Source organism: Salmo salar, chromosome 14 (assembly GCF_965601325.2).
Source record: "Salmo salar chromosome 14, fSalSal1, whole genome shotgun sequence".
Taxonomy (NCBI): Eukaryota; Metazoa; Chordata; class Actinopteri; order Salmoniformes; family Salmonidae; genus Salmo; species Salmo salar.
This window is the reverse complement of record NC_138304.1, coordinates 22,440,007-22,460,748: the sequence shown is the minus strand read 5'-3', so window position 1 is coordinate 22,460,748 and position 20,742 is coordinate 22,440,007. Positions and strand designations below refer to the sequence as shown.

General features: G+C 43.6%; 1 protein-coding gene across 14 annotated transcripts in view; it reads right to left on the bottom strand.

The window, feature by feature from the left end:
• Nucleotides 1-1,537: 1,537 nt before the first annotated feature.
• LOC106568825 (disco-interacting protein 2 homolog C) overlaps nt 1,538-20,742 on the bottom strand; it is a 255,185-nt gene continuing 235,980 nt past the window's right edge. For 12 of the 14 annotated variants that reach the window (XM_045694056.2, XM_082960830.1, XM_045694058.2 and 9 more), the window contains exons 28-38: nt 19,414-19,523; nt 16,335-16,465; nt 13,654-13,822; nt 13,265-13,435; nt 11,530-11,559; nt 8,115-8,176; nt 6,580-6,637; nt 6,028-6,102; nt 5,097-5,271; nt 4,873-4,996; nt 1,538-4,366 (exon numbers count right to left, since the gene is read on the bottom strand). In XM_045694056.2, coding sequence (XP_045550012.1) covers nt 4,114-4,366; nt 4,873-4,996; nt 5,097-5,271; nt 6,028-6,102; nt 6,580-6,637; nt 8,115-8,176; nt 11,530-11,559; nt 13,265-13,435; nt 13,654-13,822; nt 16,335-16,465; nt 19,414-19,523 — 1,358 coding nt within the window. In that variant the 3' untranslated portion in view covers nt 1,538-4,113. The remainder of the gene's footprint in view (nt 4,367-4,872; nt 4,997-5,096; nt 5,272-6,027; nt 6,103-6,579; nt 6,638-8,114; nt 8,177-11,529; nt 11,560-13,264; nt 13,436-13,653; nt 13,823-16,334; nt 16,466-19,413; nt 19,524-20,742) is intronic. The other 2 variants (XM_082960831.1, XM_045694063.2) reach the window with 1 other exon arrangement.

Here is a 20,742-nt window from a genome sequence, read left to right as displayed (position 1 = left end):
GAAATGCACAAGGTCCTCTACTCCGCCAATTAAATCGTTTCTAGTCATCTCTCTTACTTCCAGGCTTTTTCTTCTCTTGACTTGTTATTGCGGTTGGCAACTTTCATAAATTAGGTGCATTACCGCACCGACCTATTTCGTCTTTCAGTCACCCACGTGAGTATAACTAATGAGGAGATGGCACGTGGGTACCTGCTTCTATAAACCAATGAGGAGATGGGAGAGGCAGGACTTGCAGCGCGATCTGCGTCAGAAATAGAACTGACTTCTATTTTAGCCCTTGGCAACACAGACGCTCATTGGCGCACGCCAGCAGTGTGGGTGCAATAATTGAATAATATAGATTTCTAAATGTATTTTGCGACGCGAGCGGTGTAGTCAGCCTGTAACACCCTGACTACACCTCTCGCGCAAATACATTTCGAAATCTATAATATTCAATTATTGCACCCACACTGCTGGCGTCCGCCAACGAGCATCTGCATTGCCAAGGGCTAAAATAGAAGTCAGTTCTATTTGTGAAGCAGATCGCGCTGCAAGTCCTGCCTCTCCCATCTCCTCACTACCACGAACACATTGCTTTTAAAAGCTGTGATATAATAAAATCCTGGCCTTAATTGTATTTGTTTTCAGCCACCAACAGTATTTACATTCAACCATGCAAACTTGCTCACAAGTGAGTTCTAGATTTCCAATCCAGCGGTTTTCTTCATACGCAAATGTTTTATTTGAAGATATCAATGTTCCCAAACATGTAGATACAGTAGGCCTAAGACTTTCTTCTGGAAATAAATTAACTGAATAACCACTAAAAGCAAACATGTAAACCTATTCCCAAAATTAGGACTTCAGTCCTTTCTTCATTACAAAAAGATGTAAAAATCCAAAATATACTACATGAATTAGAAAAACTATATATTGTGCTACTTCCAAAATGTTCCAATGTGCAAACACTGAAATAGTAATTTTTTTGAATTTATACCATGGCATTGTTGAATACTTGTTTGATTGGCTTGAAGGGCATTCTAGAGCGTGCATTATTTCCCTATTGCGCATGGTAGAATTCAATGGCTGTAGTTCATTACATGTTCTGTTTGATCTGCTTTTAAAAGCAAAAGTTGCATTTAAAACATTATTGCCATTGTTAAAAATCGATTTTCATAACAGCAAGCTAGGACTGATGGTTTGTTAGCTAAACTAGCAAGTCTATTTGTTTGGTTCACACGGCGGCAACTGCTACTATTTTGTAAACTTGCTAGCTACTTCAGTGGATGTTGAAACATTTGTACTGGCAAATTAACACATTTTTGCAACGGTATAAAAGGGATAATCAACACGGGGCTCTGCGTTCTCTGGAAAATAACGCAACTCCGCTAGCACATTGTGCTCATCGTTCATTATTTTCCATATAACGCGTAGCCCCTCGATTATCCCTTACATATTTCACTACATGCAAACAAATATATGCATGTATGAAAGTTGCCATAGTTGATGGATTTTGTAATACATTTTGAAAACAGTAATACATATCTTCAGATTAGATTTTCATATGGGTAGACCCGTGTAAACCTTTCATAATAGGAATGGCTCAGATCTATACCTCTTTAATGAAAGCCACCAAATGTCAGCAGTGTACCAGATGGATTTGCAACAAGTAGATTTACAGCACTGTGACAAGTATAGGATGGGACAATTATCATTTTTTCAATGAACAGCTTTGAAACAGTATAAACGTGCATCTCACCCGAGGGCTATGAGCAAAGCACACAATCATCTGTTACTTTGTAAATCTCTAGAAACGGTTCGCTGTAATGTTTGTGATTAGAATGCATTGCCTCTGTTGAGATAAGCCTTTCAAAATAAAATAAAAAATGGCAAAACATTATAGTTCAGATGTGCACAGACTGCTCTGATGAGACTGGCTGACTCGGTATTTGTTCTTTCGCATCAATAATTCTTGGTTACATATCTTTAAAAAAAAGTCATAACTCTTAATAGAGCAAACTGATTGATTGGTGGGTTTGATTCATTATACATTACACTACCATAGAAGATATGGAAAACTTGCTATGTAATGTGTGTATGAACATAAAGTTAACAAAAATCTTATATGTAACATATCAAATATGCTTGAGCATATGATAGAATTACATTGAGATGCAACCTCTGAAACAGCAGGTAGGTAGCCTAGCAGTTAAGAGCGTTGGGCCCGTAACTAAAAAGTCGCTGGTTTGAATCCCGAGCCGACCAGTTAACATCTGTCAATGTGCCCTTTAGCAGGGCACTTAACCCTAATTGCTACTGTAAGTTGCTCTGCTAAAATTTAAACACCGTGTACTGCTGCAATAAACAAACATTTTAGTCAAAATCATTGAAATATTTATTTAATTGAAAGACTTATGCCAACTCAGTTCAGACATTTTTTTATATAAAAAAAAAGTCAGGGTCATTCTTGCCAATAAAAAAATGCTGTGTAGATACCAGAAAGTGTCTTGTCTGTGTAGATACCAGAAAGTGTCTTGTCTGTGTAGATACCAGAAAGTGTCTTGTCTGTGTAGATACCAGAAAGTGTCTTGTCTGTGTAGATACCAGAAAGTGTCTTGTCTGTGTAGATACCAGAAAGTGCTTTTAAAGATTCTAATGTGTTGAACTAAAACATTAGCCATGAAGTTTACCGTCAAATCATGTATGATTCCACACAGATTTAAGTTTTCACTCTCCCCCACAACTGCTCTTCCACCTTATGATAGTTGCCTCAAGATTTATTCCTCTAAAAGGGTTTCCGTAAAAGTGTTGTCTTGTACTTTTTCCCCTCTGACATCAATATAGGAGCCCTGATTGATCTCTCAATGTAAAAATATTAAGGACTAAACTTTATTTTTAAAATTCTGGTGAAGATCTCCAACCTGTTGTTTCAGAAACAAGTGTTTGACATGCCAGCACAAAGACATACTCATCATCATTCCCACCGGAGGCGTTTGTACCATCATCCTCCTCACACAGACATTTCTCAAAAAGTGCTTTTGATCCTTTCAGAGCTGTTCTTTGTCTCTGAAATGCAGTACTTCTCAACTTGCATGATGTCTGACATATACAGAGCTGAAGTTGTTGCGTTGTTTGAAGGACATAAAGGGGGTGACTATAAGGATTCAGACTCTCCTCTCAATAAACTGCACACATTTTCCTTGGTGAATCCTATGTCTTTTTAATTAATATAGATCTATATTTTATATACTTGATGTGATACTAGTATTCACTCAAGATAATACAATGCTTTGTTTTTATATTAGCAAATATTCAAGATTAAAACATTCTTGAATGTCCTCTCTCATATACTTCTAAAGTGAACAAAATAAATTAAAATCAGTTTTTGTACATACTTACATGATATGAAATAACATAGTGTTTTCCTTCAATTGAAGTATAATGATATTGAACATGACAACTGAGTAAAAGGCTGCTGGACTTGAAATAATCACTGGTTTCCCTTGTAGTTGGGACAGTTGTTACAGAAAAATAAATGTTAGCGCAGAACAAAAAATGTAACTGTAAAAAAATAATAACCAAACACAAAACAATATATTGTACCTCATATTGTAAAGTTCAAGGACAAAATTGATATGTCCTGTATCAAAACATATCTGTATTTGTAATGACTGATATCATAAAAAAAGGTCAACATAAAATACCATTTGCCACAGCTTGTAAATATTCTTAAAAAATACCCTAACCTCTTAGAGGGCAGATTAAAAAAAACGAGCGACTTCAGCAATACGTAACATGGAAAATATATACACACTTAAAGCAATAACCAAAAAAGCTCAAATCTAATAAACTAGACTGGCACTCTCCCATCATCTACACACAGAGCTCCTTCCATTCTAATCTTTCACTACACTGACCAGTCTCCTGTTCCTGCCAATTTAGGCGTTTTTGTTTTGAACTAGCGACAACGTCCCACAAACTAGGCGAGTGCCTGGGGTCCAGGACTCACGTCTTCTCTCCCTCCTCTCCTCAGACACCAGAGGTCCTGTTGCATTGCAGTATGTACATAAAGCTCAGCCCGTCGGTTCAAGGCCTTGTCTATGGTCTAGTAGGTCTCCAGATGGCAGGCTACATGTTATAGGCCACGTAGATGGGGTCCAGCTGGTCGGCCAGGAAGCCGTCCCGGAGGTGCATCCTCTGCTTCTCCCCCCGGGAGTTGATGGGGATGACTCCGATGTCCACCACCACCACCACCCCCACGATCAGGTAGTGTTCCTCCAGAACCACGTTGGTCACCAGGGGCACCAGGTCCAGGGCCTCCTGCTCCGAACCATCCAGCTCCACCACCACCACCAGGAGGTTGGTCCACGTGAACACCGCACTGAAAGGGAGAGACAGGTGAGTCAGGTTCAGTTAGTTTAAACATGAGCCACTGGTCTGAACCATCCAGATCCAACACCAGGAGGTTGATACATGTGAACACTGCAACAACAAACAGTATAAGGAGGTACGGTGCATGTTGTAAGTTAGCTACTCACTCTGGCATTTCAACAGTACAATATAAGTCAATCTAGGGCATTTCAACTGGTCACCATTAACAACTTGAAATTGGACAAAATCAGCTTGATATTTGACCAGAAAATAATTTGTTAAAATGCCCCTACTGCAGTTGTCCTGATATATATATACACACACAGAGATCTGATCATTCTATATATCTGACCTGTAAATAGTTAAGTTTTTCTGCATCGTACTTGCCGCCTACTTGCTTTCTCTCTTGGATAAAATGCCCCGAAACCGTTGAGCTCCACCAGAACCACAAATCCCCAAGCTACTGTATTTTATCAGGATGCTTATCATGTAGCCTTATGAAGTTACAGTTGTCACCATTCTGTGATGCTCTTATGCGTCCTGATAACGGAGGTCTCGATGTCGATGGGGTGGTACCTCATTCCCCTCAGCTCCATGGCCTCATCCAACGCCCCCACCACGTACAGGGCATCGTGTCGCTCTGCACACACAAACATAATTACAAACTGCTGCTAGTGGATGTGAAGCTCACCTGGGAAAGTATGCATGATAAGTACATTTGGTAGTGACACATGGCTTACCCCCGCTGGCATCAGTGAGTTCGGTCCTCCTGAGGAAGCCCAGGTATCCGGTGCGGGCCCAGATTGTCTGTGTGTCTCCAAAGCTCAGACGGGAGGTAAAGTGGTCTGACTGCAGGGCCTCGTCTCCATACACTGTGAAGTAGCCGCTGGCATTGTGTCCACTGCACACCCAGATCTGTGGACAGGACAGCAATTCTATGTTTAAATTCATTCTTTTTAAGTGAGATCCTCTGGGGAGCCAATCCATGTCTAGTTGTATGATTGTTTACCCAAATCAATTCAGAACAACTCAGCCCTTAAACTTACAGGACCGCTGGACTTATCGCTAATATCAAACATGTGTTATAGTGGATCTGTGTCCAGACCAATCCAGTGACAAATGTGTACTTTTAGACCAATTACATAACACTTCCTGATCTTAGAACATTACACTGGATATCTAAGATATTAATGGTGTGCTCCTTAAAGGGAGCCCACAATCAACAACATCTGTGAAAATGGCGTGTTTCTATGTTTTGTAGTAAAACAGAGGGGAAGATGGTGTTTCCAATGACATCGTCGGTGTGCATCCTGTGATTTTAACCAATGACATTGCCTACTAATTGGTTGATGAGGTCATTGGTTAAACCATCTTCCGCTATATATTTTACTACAAAACATAGAAACGCCCCATTTCCACAGATGTTGATGTTGGGGTGGTGCTGGAATATGAAGTTTAAAAAAAACGGTGAAATTTCCCTTTAACATCAAGTGGGACTGAAGTTCTGTGGGCTGACTCTTGAAGTACACAGAGAGAGAGACTATTGTAGTTTAGTCTAATGAGAGAGCGAATACCTAATGAGCCATGACACTTAAGTAGAGAGAGAGACTATTGTAGCCCAATTTATTGTAGCTTGTATTGAGTTTAATGAGCGATTATGTCTCAACCGACCTCTCCAAGATGCGAGTCTCCCAGCGGTCCCTTGGTCTCCGGGTTGGCGATGATAATTCGAACCCCAGGTAGAATCTGATGGCATTAAGGAAGAGACGATTAGTGCTTTCATCTCGCCACGCCTCTCTTCTCCTCTCTCCTTTCAGAGAGGCCATTTATGTAACTGATTTACTGGGTTGAGGCACAGTGAAGTGGCCTGACTCCCTCTCTCTCCCAAAAGGGCGCCATTTAGTAAGCAGCCACAAACTGTAACAGGATTTAATGTTGCGAGAGAAGAAAAAGCCTCATTGCGTGGTACAGACTGATCCTGATCTCCTGGCTGGTCCATGTGAAACAGCCGGGGCACAATTAACTCTCACCTACACTTCCTCAATTATGGGGATGGGTTGCTGTGGAAACTAACTACACGACTAGACGAATCACAGCACTGCATAAAACACTGAAGTATTTTTAAATCACTGAGATGAAACTGTAGAGTCTACCCTGTATCTATGCAAATTACTACCATTTGTTTGTTCATCCACTCATTCACCAAGTCAGGCAGGGACTCACTTTTCCAGATTCCATGAGTGGTAAGCTGTGTGGAGAACCTCTCTCTACCAGACGAACCCTGTGAGGGAGGGAGGGAGTGAAGAGTTACTGGGCCTCTGAGTCAATACTGTGGTTGCGTCCCAAATGGCACCCTATTCCCTATATAGTGCATTACTTCTGACCAGAGCCCTGTGGTAATAGGGAGCCATTTGAGACACACCCTGTGAGTCAGCGTGTCATCTGGCTAGTCGTCCTCATCGAGCACTTCATCATCAAGACCAAAGGATAGTGGAGAGCAATAGATTACATTCTGAAACCTTTTATTTCACATTTCATCAATGCAGCAGTTTATACAAGCCCTTTTAGTCTACAAATTAATTAGACTGAACTTTCAAAACAAACAATAGCTACATCCCAGGGAGGAGGACAGTGGTGGAGACAAAAACGACTGTCTAGAATCACAGTGTGTACGTGAATAGCAGCAGCTATATTTGTGTGCTGTGGGGCCCAATGTGCAGCATGCTGCCTGATACAGGGCCCCTCTGTGGCCCTGCTAGTACACTGTCTCAGACTCCGTCTGCATTCAAATGGCAACCTATTCCCTATATAGTGCACTTCTTTTGACCAGAGCCCTATGGGCGCTTGTCAAAAGTAGTACACTATAAAGGGAATTAGGGTGCCATTTGGGATGTACCTTAGTCCAGAGCAGCTGCAGGCTGGGTCCTATTGATGTGTTGACTGGGTGTGGGAGAGGGACGTATGTCTTAAGGGTGGCTCTACCCAGACCCAGTGTTCTAACCCCGGGCCGTCTTAAAGACCGTTTCTAATCTTAATGTCAGACTTAGCGAACACAGCTAGAGGCTCCATAGCCAGTTATATCGGACTGCACTATTTTAGTGTCACAAGGAATGCGTCTGGCTCCAACCTTTATGCATACAATGCGGTGGAACTTTTCCACTGTAAATGGACACTGCAGAGGTAATGACTCCTGAACAGCTAATCAAATGGCTACCCAGACTATTTGCATTGCCCCCCCCCCGTCTTCTACACTGCTGCTACTCTCTGTTATTATCTATGCATAGTCACTTTAATAACTCTACCTACATGTACATATTACCTCAACACTGACATTGACTCTGAACCGGTACCCCCTGTATAAAGCCCCACTATTGTTATTTACTGCTGGGTCTTTTTATTTATTTTAATAGGTGTTTTCATAAAACTGCATTGTTGGTTTTAAGGGCTTGTAAGTAAGCATTTCATGGTAAGGTCTACACCGGTTGTATTTGGCGCATGTTACAAATACAATTTGATTTGATTCTTCAATGTCATGCGAGCATGGTCCAAGATATTGTTTTGGTTGTGAGCAACATTCTGTTGGCATAGATCTCATCCCTCTGATTCTGTAGACCCCCCTATGTGTGTCACTCACTGACGTATAATAAACAGTACAACAGAAAATGCACCACTTGGTGTACTATATAGTTCATTTACCAAATAATGTATTTAGTTCAACAAATGCTCAAGAGGATGTTCTGATAGGAGCATTCCCTTACCTGTCGTGCCTCAGCGCTCTCATGTCCACATACACAGTAGTTGGGTCTGGTCCCGAAGTTCCCTGCAGAATGACAACATGCCGGGGTTAGTGTCCGAGCTAGGATGTCTGCTGCCTTACAGAGCCATGAACACAGCACTGTCTAGATGCTCCTAGCATGTTAGTGCTTAACAGAATGCCTACAGGTCACACTGGTTGTGAATGGCAGCTTTGAGACAAGTCCAACCAACAATACTAATCCTAGTGGGCTACTAACTATAACATTCAGTCAGACCACGGTTGTGGAAGAGGACAATAAGAAAAGGTTGAAGTCATTAAAAACCAAAAAGAACAGAACAGGGCCCGTATCCACAAAGCACCGACAGTTTGAAGTACCGCAAAGGAACATTTGGGATCAAGCTCACTGACAGGGTTGCAAATGATAACCAATCGCAACGCCAGCTGCGCACGCTTCTGACAACCACGGTGTGGTTGTGGTTGAAAGGAATGGTCAAACGTTTGATATAAAATCGTCCCCCACAATGAAATCAGGGATGGGACTGTAGATCTGTCTCCGTCAGTACGTTCATTCGTACTTTAGTCACACGTGATCTCAGACAGCACTGGGACCATTTTGACTGAACTTGTGCGAGTGATGCGTCTCGTGTGGCGAGACGACGAGTTGCCGTGTTGTCGCCCGACATGATCACGTTGGCTACTGTTCATTTTTACTTGCCGATAATAAGCATAAAACTTTTGAAATGTGTATCATTTCCACCGAACACAAATCAAAGTTAACATAGGCCCTAGCTTTCAATCGCCCAATTTATAGGCATGGCCAATTCAGGCATCTTTCTTTAAACGTGATATTGCGCTCAAGGATAACTTGAAATAACATGATAGGTTAATTGATGAAATAATCCACAGAAAACAAATTAGATTATTTATTAGCCTAATGGTTAGAAGTAAATTAGGCATATCATGTGAATTAGGCCTTGTGAAATCATTGTCAGAGGTTTACGAGGCTACTGTTGCATGTAGGTCTAGATTATTTATAGGTTGATCAGAAATATCAAAAAATGTCTTTCAACAACAAAGTCAATTGCACAGGTACCACTGAATCTTTGCCTTTTTCTACTATCTATTTTCTATTATCATGACACTTGCTGGTAACTCCTAACTGGTTAGGACACCTCATGTGAGGTCTCCTAAATATCTGTTGACTAAGCTTCATGCTTAGCTTTTATTTTGACCCATAATAGTAGGAGTGAAATGTCTCAGCACTTACGACCAATTTCCTAGTGAGAGACGCTTTGTGGATACGGCCCCAGAGCAAAAGTAAAATGAAAAACGTACCCACAAAAAAAGTGCACCTAAAAACTGTTCTGAGATCAGATCCAGTCTGATCCACCTCATGCAAACACAGAAAGAAGCCACAAAACAACAAAAACGTTTTTTTAAGAGGAAAGGAAGTGAGAACAGAATACAACCAGATGGAAGGAGAGAGAGTAGGTAGACATGGTGATATAGTGCATCATGTCTGAACGAGCACACCCAATCTGTATCTGTCCCGTCAATAGATGGTTTTGAAAGCTGACAGTTCAGTAGAGAGGCTTGACTGGCCAGACACGAGAGTCAAAGCCACACAGACAGAACACCACAATCCCTAGAACTAGAACAGTAGTGTGCGTGTCTGATAGAAAACACTATCTAGTAGGTTAGTGAACAACCAAAAAAAACATATGAATAAAGAGGAGAAACCAGCCAACAAAGAAATAGAGAAAGCACAGAGCAGCTTCCCCTCCCCAGACTTCCTCAGCCTAGCTCTGGTCCAGGGTGTTACATGCTTGCTGATGTGGCGCTTTCCTCAACGCCCTGGACTAGAGCCATCCCCGGCCCTCCCCAGGTAGATTGCAGTGCACCCGTGACTCAGCAGCATGTTTTAATAGCATGGCTAAGGCTTTGGCAGAGGAAACAGCAGAGCAGCATCCACCACCTTAGAGAGAAAGACAGCCATAGAGCTACACATGCTAGATCCTGACTCATTCCAGCCATAGACAGCCAGCTATAGAGCTGCACATGGTAGACTGACTCAGACCAGCCATAGAGCTGCACATGCTAGACTGACTCAGACCAGCCATAGACAGCCAGCTATAGAGCTGCACATGCTAGACTGACTCAGTCCTGAGCACAGGCAGACCCGAACACAAGCTACCATCAAACAGGACACACTATACAGTCTTATAGCAGTATCGCAATAGTACGGTACTACAGTATTTATCTAGTCACTCAAACATCGAGCAGGCCTACATTATGACAATACTACTACTACTGCAAATACTGCAGTCACACTGCATCGGGAATGTGCTTTAGTTCACCGAGGCTAATTTGGACTAGGCTATTACCACTAATATAGTACTATACCAGTGACATGGTGGTATTGTACTCTCACTGCACTTCTGTCTCTCTGGGTCTCAGAAGGAAAGCAGTCTAGCTGTGGCAGTATCTATGCCAAGGCAAACTGGAAGCTGTCACTGATATGATATGACCACACTTGACAAGTTGGCCCAGCACAGGTTAACATTTCAGTACTGCAGGGATTTAATATTAACGAGCTGACTTTTTCTAAGTGCTAAGAGCTTTGCTAAGAGGGGTCTCAAATGGCACCTTTAGACAGTAGAACATATTGCTGCTACACAAACAAAACAGTGTGTGTGTGTGTGTGCATCCCAAATAGCACCCTTTCCTCTAGATGGTGCACTACTTTTGACCACAGGCCATAGGGCCCTGGTCAAAAAGAGGTGTGCTATATAGGGAACAGGGTGCCGTTCGTAACTCAGCCTATAACAGCTCAGAGTGGCAACGGTTGCCTTTCCCTGTTAAATCAAATATGGCCACAATATCACCATATAACCCTTAAATCACATCACTGTAACTGACCTTTGAATCACACATCCTGTCCACCTAGAAAGCTACTGAGAAGCTTTGACCATGGCTGTGCCCCAATATACTGCTATCCCTGTTCTCTACCCTGTCCCCCCCCTACCCCTTCCTATCCTAACCCGTCCCCTGTCCCCCCCCACCCCTTCCTATCCTAACCCGTCCCCTGTCCCCCCCCCTACCCCTTCCTATCCTAACCCGTCCCCTGTCCTCTACCCTGTCCCCCCCTACCCCTTCCTATCCTAACCCGTCCCCTGTTCTCTACCCTGTCCCCCCCTACCCCTTCCTATCCTAACCCGTCCCCTGTTCTCTACCCTGTCCCCCCCTACCCCTTCCTATCCTAACCCGTCCCCTGTTCTCTACCCTGTCCCCCCCTACCCCTTCCTATCCTAACCCGTCCCCTGTTCTCTACCCTGTCCCCCCCTACCCCTTCCTATCCCGTCCCCGCTCACAACACCTGATGAAGAGGGTGATTAGGGAACGTGAAAATCCCCTACCTGGTCAGCAAGCTTCCCCAGCCTGTGAGGCTATAGCAGCAGCAGGAGGAGAGTGAGGAGGAGGTAGGAAGGAGAAATAAGGGGGAGGAGGGAGGAAGAAGGGGGCGAAGACAAAACGAAGTATAAGATGTGGGTGGGGTTATGCAAAACAGAGGGGGGAAAAAACAAAAATGTCAACTATAGAAATGGGAAACAAAAAAAACAGAAGCAGCCTTAAACTAAATAAGAAGTTATATTCTAAACTACTAGGCTTATTAATGTTAGCCAATAGATCAACGTTAGCAAATGTTGGGACATTTATACATGATCAGTTACACAATTACATTGATAGTTGCCCATCCCTGATCTATACTTCGATAGGGGTGGGGGGCCACAAAATATCTGAACTCATCATGAGGGGCTGCAGTGGCTCGCGAGTCCGCGTACCCACATCCATACCCACAAATCCATACCCACACATCCATACCCACACATCCATACCCACACATCCATACCCACACATCCAGTCAGAGGTGGCCCTAGCCTTCTGGGGGCCCTAAGTGAAATTGTGTTACGTATACTCAAGTTAGGAAGAGACGCATGCAGTAAGTCAGAGGTCATCGCTTATTTACAATAGAGTTTAAGAGGGAAGAATCTATACATGCCAAATAATGGCGTTAAATACAACATTTAACAGGCTTCTCGATTGGTCTCTTTGTCAATCCTTCAGATTTGATTGATTGATGGAACAAAGAAGTGCATCTGAAACTGGTGCAAATAGTATTCTGATCTCTATCTCATTAACATTTGAATAGCAAAGCTTACAATTTGATATCATTTGAATAATAAAGCTTGCAAATAATATAGTTGAATCATGTAAAAGAATGAGCCCAAAATAAAAGCATGAAGTAGCAGCATGTGTAAATGCTTATGGACAGCTGAGCTCCAGAGACATAGGGTGCATCCTAAATGGCACCCTATTCCCTATGTAGTGCACTACCTTTGACCAGGGCAAATAGTTGTGCATTATTTAGGGAATAGGGTGCCATTTGAGACGTACACATAGCTCAGTGTATGTCTGGTAATAGTTTTTTGTTGTTGGTGAGAAGCAGAGGGCAGAGAGAGTGAGATATGTAGAGGACATATATGCATGTTGGCTTCTCCTCCTGTGAGCTGTAAACCCTGCCAGGATTATTACTGTAGGCCCCATAGGCTGGCCCCGGGGCAACTGTGGCTTCCCATGTTAAGTCACATAAATACAGATGAATGACTATAGGCCATTCAATTAAATCAGATTCATCTCCCTCACATCAAAAAACAAGCAAACTGCAAGGCAACTAGGGAGTTCACAAACTCTAAATAAAACAAAACACAACTAACTTCCAAGACTTGAGGAAAAGGCTTTGCAAACGATACTGGAGGCAGAGAGAATGACAAGAAACAGTCGCACGCCTTTCAACACACACAAGACAACAGAGCTACAATAAACACCCATTGGCTAACATGTATCAAAGAGCACGTTGTCTACTATGGTGGAAACATTGGCAATAGGATCCATTAAATGTTGGCTGCAACGACATCACCAGCGTGCTGGGGTTGTCCTTCTCATTCAGTCTCTCAGAGTCCCACTGGGGACAGAGAGAGACAGCACCCACAGATACTGAACCCAGTAAGAGTTGCACATTTTAGAAAACTTTGAGGGACAGAGCACATGTGGTTTGTGGACCAGAGGAGAGGAGGAAGGTACTGACTGTACCTGCAGACAGATGGCCAGGTTGACTCTGCAGCCGAATGAGGTGCTGACTGCTCGAGGGTGGAGGCCCAGGTCTTTGAAGAGCTTGGAGAAGGACTGAGTCAGAGCTATCCTGGGTCTCTCCTCCGCCACCACCACACACGTCCTGACCCGCGACAGGTCCAGGCCTCGAGACTGACGGAGAAACCAGAACTAACTGGATCAAATCAGAACTAACCAGGCTGGATGAGTCTGGGCTGATGGACAAGCCACTTATCAGTCAATCAATCAATGTTTTTACATCAGCAGTTGTCAAAGTGTTTTACTCTGGTAAAACAGGTCATCACATTGTAATAAAATGTTATCTAAATCGAAGTTTCATTGTTGTGGTGATTTGGCGGGTGGACACCTACCTTGAGTGATTCAGTCTGCAGGCCCAGGCCCTTGGTGCACAGCTCCATAACGCTGTAGGAGCAGAAGGTGTCCCTGACCTTGTACTGACTGACAGCTAGCAGCCACAGAGCAGGGTTCACCTCCAACTCCGAAGGTGGGATCAGGATCGACTGGTGGCCGGAGTACACACTAGAAACAGAAGACACAGAGTGAGTACACAGGACACTAACTAAGTAGTACACACAAGAGACATGTACCATGCAGTAAGTGCGTAGCCTGAGCGCACACAAACTTAAAGACTTCATACACTTCACACCAGTGACTGGGACCATGAGTGTACTAACAGCCAACTACATTATACACTGCTCAAAAAAATAAAGGGTAAACACTAAAACAACACAATGTAACTCAAAGTCAATCACACTTCTGTGAAATCAAACTGTCCACTTAGGAAGCAACACTGATTGACAATACATTTCACATGCTGTTGTGCAAATGGAATAGACAACAGGTGGAAATTATAGGCAATTAGCAAGACACCCCCAATAAAGGAGTGGTTCTGCAGGTGGGGACCACAGACCACTTCTCAGTTCCTATGCTTCCTGGCTGATGTTTTGGTCACTTTTGAATGCTGGCGGCGCTTTCACTCTAGTGGTAGCATGAGACGGAGTCTACAACCCACACAAGTGGCTCAGGTAGTGCAGCTCATCCAGGATGGCACATCAATGCGAGCTGTGGCAAGAAGGTTTGCTGTGTCTGTCAGCGTAGTGTCCAGAGCATGGAGGCGCTACCAGGAGACAGGCCAATACATCAGGAGACGTGGAGGAGGCCGTAGGAGGGCAACAACCCAGCAGCAGGACCGCTACCTCCGCCTTAGTGCAAGGAGGAGCAGGAGGAGCACTGCCAGAGCCCTGCAAAATGACCTCCAGCAGGCCACAAATGTGCATGTGTCTGCTCAAACGGTCAGAAACAGACTCCATGAGGGTGGTATGAGGGCCCGACGTCCACAGGTGGGGGTTGTGCTTACAGCCCAACACCGTGCAGGACGTTTGGCATTTGCCAGAGAACAGCAAGATTGGCAAATTCGCCACTGGCGCCCTGTGCACTTCACAGATGAAAGCAGGTTCACACTGAGCACATGTGACAGACGTGACAGAGTCTGGAAACGCCGTGGAGAACGTTCTGCTGCCTGCAACATCCTCCAGCATGACCGGTTTGGCGGTGGGTCAGTCATGGTGTGGGGTGGCATTTCTTTGGGGGGCCGCACAGCCCGCCATGTGCTCGCCAGAGGTAGCCTGACTGCCATTAGGTACCAAGATGAGATCCTCAGACCCCTTGTGAGACCATATGCTGGTGCGGTTGGCCCTGGGTTCCTCCTAATGCAAGACAATGCTAGACCTCATGTGGCTGGAGTGTGTCAGCAGTTCCTGCAAGAGGAAGGCATTGATGCTATGGACTGGCCCGCTCGTTCCCCAGACCTGAATCCAATTGAGCACATCTGGGACATCATGTCTCGCTCATCCACCAATGCCACGTTGTACCACAGACTGTCCAGGAGTTGGCGGATGCTTTAGTCCAGGTCTGGGAGGAGATCCCTCAGGAGACCATCCGCCACCTCATCAGGAGCATGCCCAGGTGTTGTAGGGAGGTCATACAGGCACGTGGAGGCCACACACACACACACTACCGAGCCTCATTTTGACTTGTTTTAAGGACATTACATCAAAGTTGGATCAGCCTGTAGTGTGGTTTTCCACTTTAATTTTGAGTGTGACTCCAAATCCAGACCTCCATGGGTTGATAAATTGGATTTCCATTGATTATTTTTGTGTGATTTTGTTGTCAGCACATTCAACTATGTAAAGAAAAAAGTATTTAATGAGATTATTTCATTCATTCAGATCTAGGATGTGTTATTTTAGTGTTCCCTTTATTTTTTTGAGCAGTATATATAGATATATTCAGGGGCTCCATTTATAATCCAGACCAATGCCATTTCATCAAGGCCAACACAACCTCTATAGCGCAGCTAACTAGTAGCTAGTGAATTATACACTGAATAACAAGTCAGGGCTCGTTTGCGTAGGCATCAATCAGAAACACACGCGGCAAATAAAACAGCTTTGTTCTTTAGCAAGGTCCTGGTGTTTAGACAGCACCCCTCTGAGGATATTTCCATCTGAAGATTTGCCAAGTTGAGTGGTGCCATGTCAGAGAGTGCTTCCAACGGGGAGGCGATTAAAGAAAGCCCAGCGGAGCAGAACGGCGTCATCATCACAAGGAGGCGGGTGGGAGGCTAAACAGAGCAGAATAATGCATGCGCTGCATTTGGCCCCCTGCTTCGTCTCTCTCTCTGTGTCTCTCTCCCTCTCGACCCCCCCACGGCCTCTGACAGGCCTGTAACGTCCTGACAAGGTCCCAGCATGGCACAGGTCTAACTGGTCTGCCTGAAGACAGGCTTCCTGACATTTGTAGGTAGTGAGAGACGGTGCATTCCGATGAGGACGTCACTCACTGTGTGTGAGGGTCTGAGTGAAGCGCAGGGTGAACATAGCATGGCTTCAGAGGCCCAGGGGTAGCTGTGTGTGTGTGTGTGTGTGTGTGTGTGTGTGTGTGTGTGTGGACACAGCAGAGCTAGATGTGTGTGATGTGATTGGTGGGCAGTGACGAGGCTAGAAGGGTCCATCTCTCTCAGTTTCACCTGCAAAGGCACCAGAGAACGAAGCCCAGGCCGCAGTAGGGGTCCAGACAGATCGCCACCTCACGGGAGGGGTACAGCTCACACTGCAGCTTGATAGAACGGCAGAAGGCACTGGTGGCAGTATGAGACATCTACACGGGAGGGATGATAAGAACAAACGCATACAGATTATTAATATAGTTAACACTCTACTTGGCTATAGCCTGGTCCCAGATCTGTTTGTGCTCTTGCCAACTCCATTACAAAATATGACAAAGAGTTGGCATGGTGGCACAAACAGACTGGCACTCAGTCTGTATTTGTGATGTAGCCAAGTTAGCCTATCATTTTTTACCAGGGTAGCCCTTTATTAAACAATATACACATGACGAACAACTCAACTGTGTACCACAGTCATTTTTTCAGAACTTTATCAATGTACAGTATGGTATTCAAGCCCAAGGCTTTGTTTTGAGTTTCAATTGAACTGCATCAGAATTAGGAAACGCACTGCAAAAAACGATTCATGTAAATATTCTCATGAGCTGCTAGTAGGAGTACCACTTCCTGAAGACCTTAACGAATTAATAAATTAAATCGTTTAACAATGACTCAACACGGCTGAATACAGTGAGGGGAAAAAAGTATTTGGTCCCCTGCTGAATTTGTGCGTTTGCCCACTTACAAAGAAATGATCAGTCTATAATTTTAATAGTAGGTTTATTTAAACAGTGAGAGACAGAATAACAACAACAAAATCCAGAAAAATGCATGTCCAAAATGTTATAAAATGATTAGCATTTTAAATTTGGGAAATAAATATTTGACCCCTCTGCAAAACATGACTTAGTACTTACAAAACCCTTATTGGCAATCACAGAGGTGAGACATTTCTTGTAGTTGCCCACCAGGTTTGCACACGTCAGCAGGGATTTTGTCCCACTCCTCTTTGCAGATCTTCTCCAAGTCATTAAGGTTTGAGGCTGACGTTTGGCAACTCGAACCTTCAGCTCCCTCCACAGATTTTCTATGGGATTAAGATCTGGAGACTGGCTAGGCCACTCCAGGACCTTAATGTGCTTCTTCTTGAGCCACTCCTTTGTTGCCTTGGCCGTGTGTTTTGGGTCATTGTCATGCTGGAATACCCATCCACGAGCCATTTTCAATGCCCTGGCTGAGGGAAGGAGGTTTTCACCCAAGATTTGACGGTACATGGCCCCGTCCATCATCCCTTTGATGCGGTGAAGTTGTCCTGTCCCCTTAGCAGAAAAACACCCCCAAAGCATAATGTTTCCGCCTCCATGTTTGACGGTGGAGATGGTGTTCTTGGGGTCATAGGCAGCATTCCTCCTCCTCCAAACACGGCGAGGTGAGTTGATGCCAAAGAGCTCCATTTTGGTCTCATCTGACCACAACACTTTCACCCAGTTGTCCTCTGAGTCATTCAGATGTTCATTGGCAGACTTCAGACGGGCATGTATATGTATTCTTGAGCAGGGGGACCTTGCGGGCGCTGCAGGATTTCAGTCCTTCACGGCGTAGTGTGTTACCAATTGTTTTCTTGGTGACTATGGTCCCAGCTGCCTTGAGATCATTGACAAGATCCTCCCGTGTAGTTCTGGGCTGATTCCTCACCGTTCTCATGATCATTGCAACTCCACGAGGTGAGATCTTGCATGGCCGAGGGAGATTGACAGTTCTTTTGTGTTTCTTCCATTTGCGAATAATCGCACCAAATGTTGTCACCTTCTCACCAAGCTGCTTGGCGATGGTCTTGTAGCCCATTCCAGCCTTGTGTAGGTCTACAATCTTGTCACTGACATCCTTGGAGAGCTCTTTGGTCTTGGCCATGGTGGAGAGTTTGGAATCTGATTGATTGATTGCTTCTGTGGACAGGTGTATTTTTTACAGGTAACAAGCTGTGGTTAGGAGCACTCCCTTTAAGAGTGTACTCCTAATCTCAGCTCGTTACCTGTATAAAAGACACCTGGGAGCCAGAAATCTTTGATTGAGAGGGGGTCAAATACTTATTTCCCTCATTAAAATGCAAATCAATTTATAACATTTTTGACATGCGTTTTTCTGGATATTTTTGTTGTTATTCTGTTTCTCACTGTTCAAATAAACCTACCATTAAAATTATAGACTGATCCTTTGTCAGTGGGCAAACGTACAAAATCAGCAGGGGATCAAATACTTTTTTCCCCCCACTGTATATAGTGGGATAAGGCTTTCACAACTTGGTGTGTCTCCCCTCCGGTAGATAGAAGCTGTTATTGTCCCATTGAAAAACACTAGTTCTACTCCAGCCTGAGAGCTTGTTAAAGTGGCACGCAATCCTATCGGTGTCAAAAATGACACTTTTCTCTATACAGGGCAGTACATTTGACAAGGGGATAAAGGGTTCTGTTCAAAAGTAGTGCACTAAGTAGGGAATAGGGTGCCATTTGGGACACAGAAGTAGGAGGAGACATGTTCTTACATGAAACCCAAATTCAGGGTTTTGTCATGTTAATCAGTGTACAGCATGAGAGACATTATTTTAGTGAACTACAGAAAAGAGCCCCACACACCACAACAATTCTCCCCCTCCACCACCACCTCAATTGACCCTATTCTTCTACGTGTTTTCAGCTAGATGGAGAACAGAATAGACAACCGCCTCTAGGTGAAGGGAGAAAATCCACAGCCCCGTCCACTGAGGAACTGATAGCAAATTTGCTTCCTTAGTGATAAGATTCATCTTTAGAAGTTGCTATTTCACTGGATTTCCTACTGAGCTTCGTTGGTCAGACAAAGGTTTCTACATGGCCAGATGAACTGTGAACAAGGCGTGTCCTAGTATGGAGTTGGCTCTGTGGCGCCAGGGAGAATAGGCCTTCTGGGTGAGCACTGTACTGTGACAGATTCAGCTAGTCATCCACAGCAGAGGGGGGCTGGTATCAATAACTGCTTTCATGTTGTTGAAATGTCACCACTATCTTTTCACTCAGACGATCACTTCAAAGTGCTTCATACAGCTTGTTTCTGTTTCACTTCATACACTTTTAGAGATATCAGCCTCCCTGATAGGAGAAACACATTCTGGTTAGAAGTTTACCTTCACTCCTGCTAGCATCCCTGTGGTGGACACACTGAAGTCCAGGTAGGCCAGTGTGTCTGGATTAGAGGGCTTGTACAACAATGGAGGTTTCTTCTTTGGCAGATCGTCTAGAGGACAGAGACAATGGACAAGACCACTGTTTTCACAAATACGTTGTTTTTTCTTTTTTTATATAATTATTTATTACAAAAACAGAAGGGGTAACATTAAAGTATTAGAACATGAAGGACAAACAATACAGCATCAAGACACTATCAAACATGTATCAGTCTTTCTGCAACAGAGCCATCCTTATGTGTGAGGGTGTGTGTGCATGATAGTGATATAAAATATATGTCATAGTTTCCTTTTTCACGATCACAATCTTGTGAAACCCGATTCCTCCAAGATCCCCCCCACAGTTCCCCAATAGCTGTCCCTCAACCAGCCCCACCCCCCTGGAATATAAATATATATATATATATATATATATATATATATATATAATATTATATATATTATATATATATATATTTTTTTTTATTCAATTAATTCCATTCCCCACCCCTAAGAACCCCCCAATGCACCAACAACCAAGAGAATGAACTAAAGAGAAAAAAGGAAAAGACAGAGGAAAACAGCAAACAACAATGCAAAAAAATAAATAAATAATTAAATAAATAAATATATATATATATTTAAAACAAAGGACATCAAGGACAACTGAAATCATAACAGCAATGCCTACTTTATATGTTTGTGTGCATGTCTGGCACTATTACATATATGTGTGTGTTCTTGTATGTGTTTATTTGAATGAATGTGTGTGTGTGTATATATGCATGTGTACAAACACCTGCACGGCATTAGCCTCAGGCAAACCGGCATTAGTTGTAAAAACACTGCCATTTAGTGTCATTCAAATGTACTTTTATTATGTTTTATTTAGACTTTTTTTCCTCCTTTATCTTTTGACCATCATTCTCTCTCTCACACAGCAACTCCACTCCCACTTGTCTCCAATTCCACATACCAACCCTCAGCCCATCCCATCTATCTCTGCTGGCCACCCACTTCGTGTTTCTACGCAACACATATCTTTCAACTATGCTGTGATGTTTAATGTACAATTTCAATCTAATTGAATAGAATCTACAGATTGTGTGTTGAAGATAAATACTTTTACTAAAGAGTATTAGTATATTAGTAATTGACTGACCTGGTCTCTCCAGATCTCATAACAGTACCATTTCTAGGGTCAATTTTATATCAATGCTATGCATTTTTAGCCATTCCTGAACCTGAGACCAGAAACAGGCTACCTGAGGGCAATACCAAAATAAATGG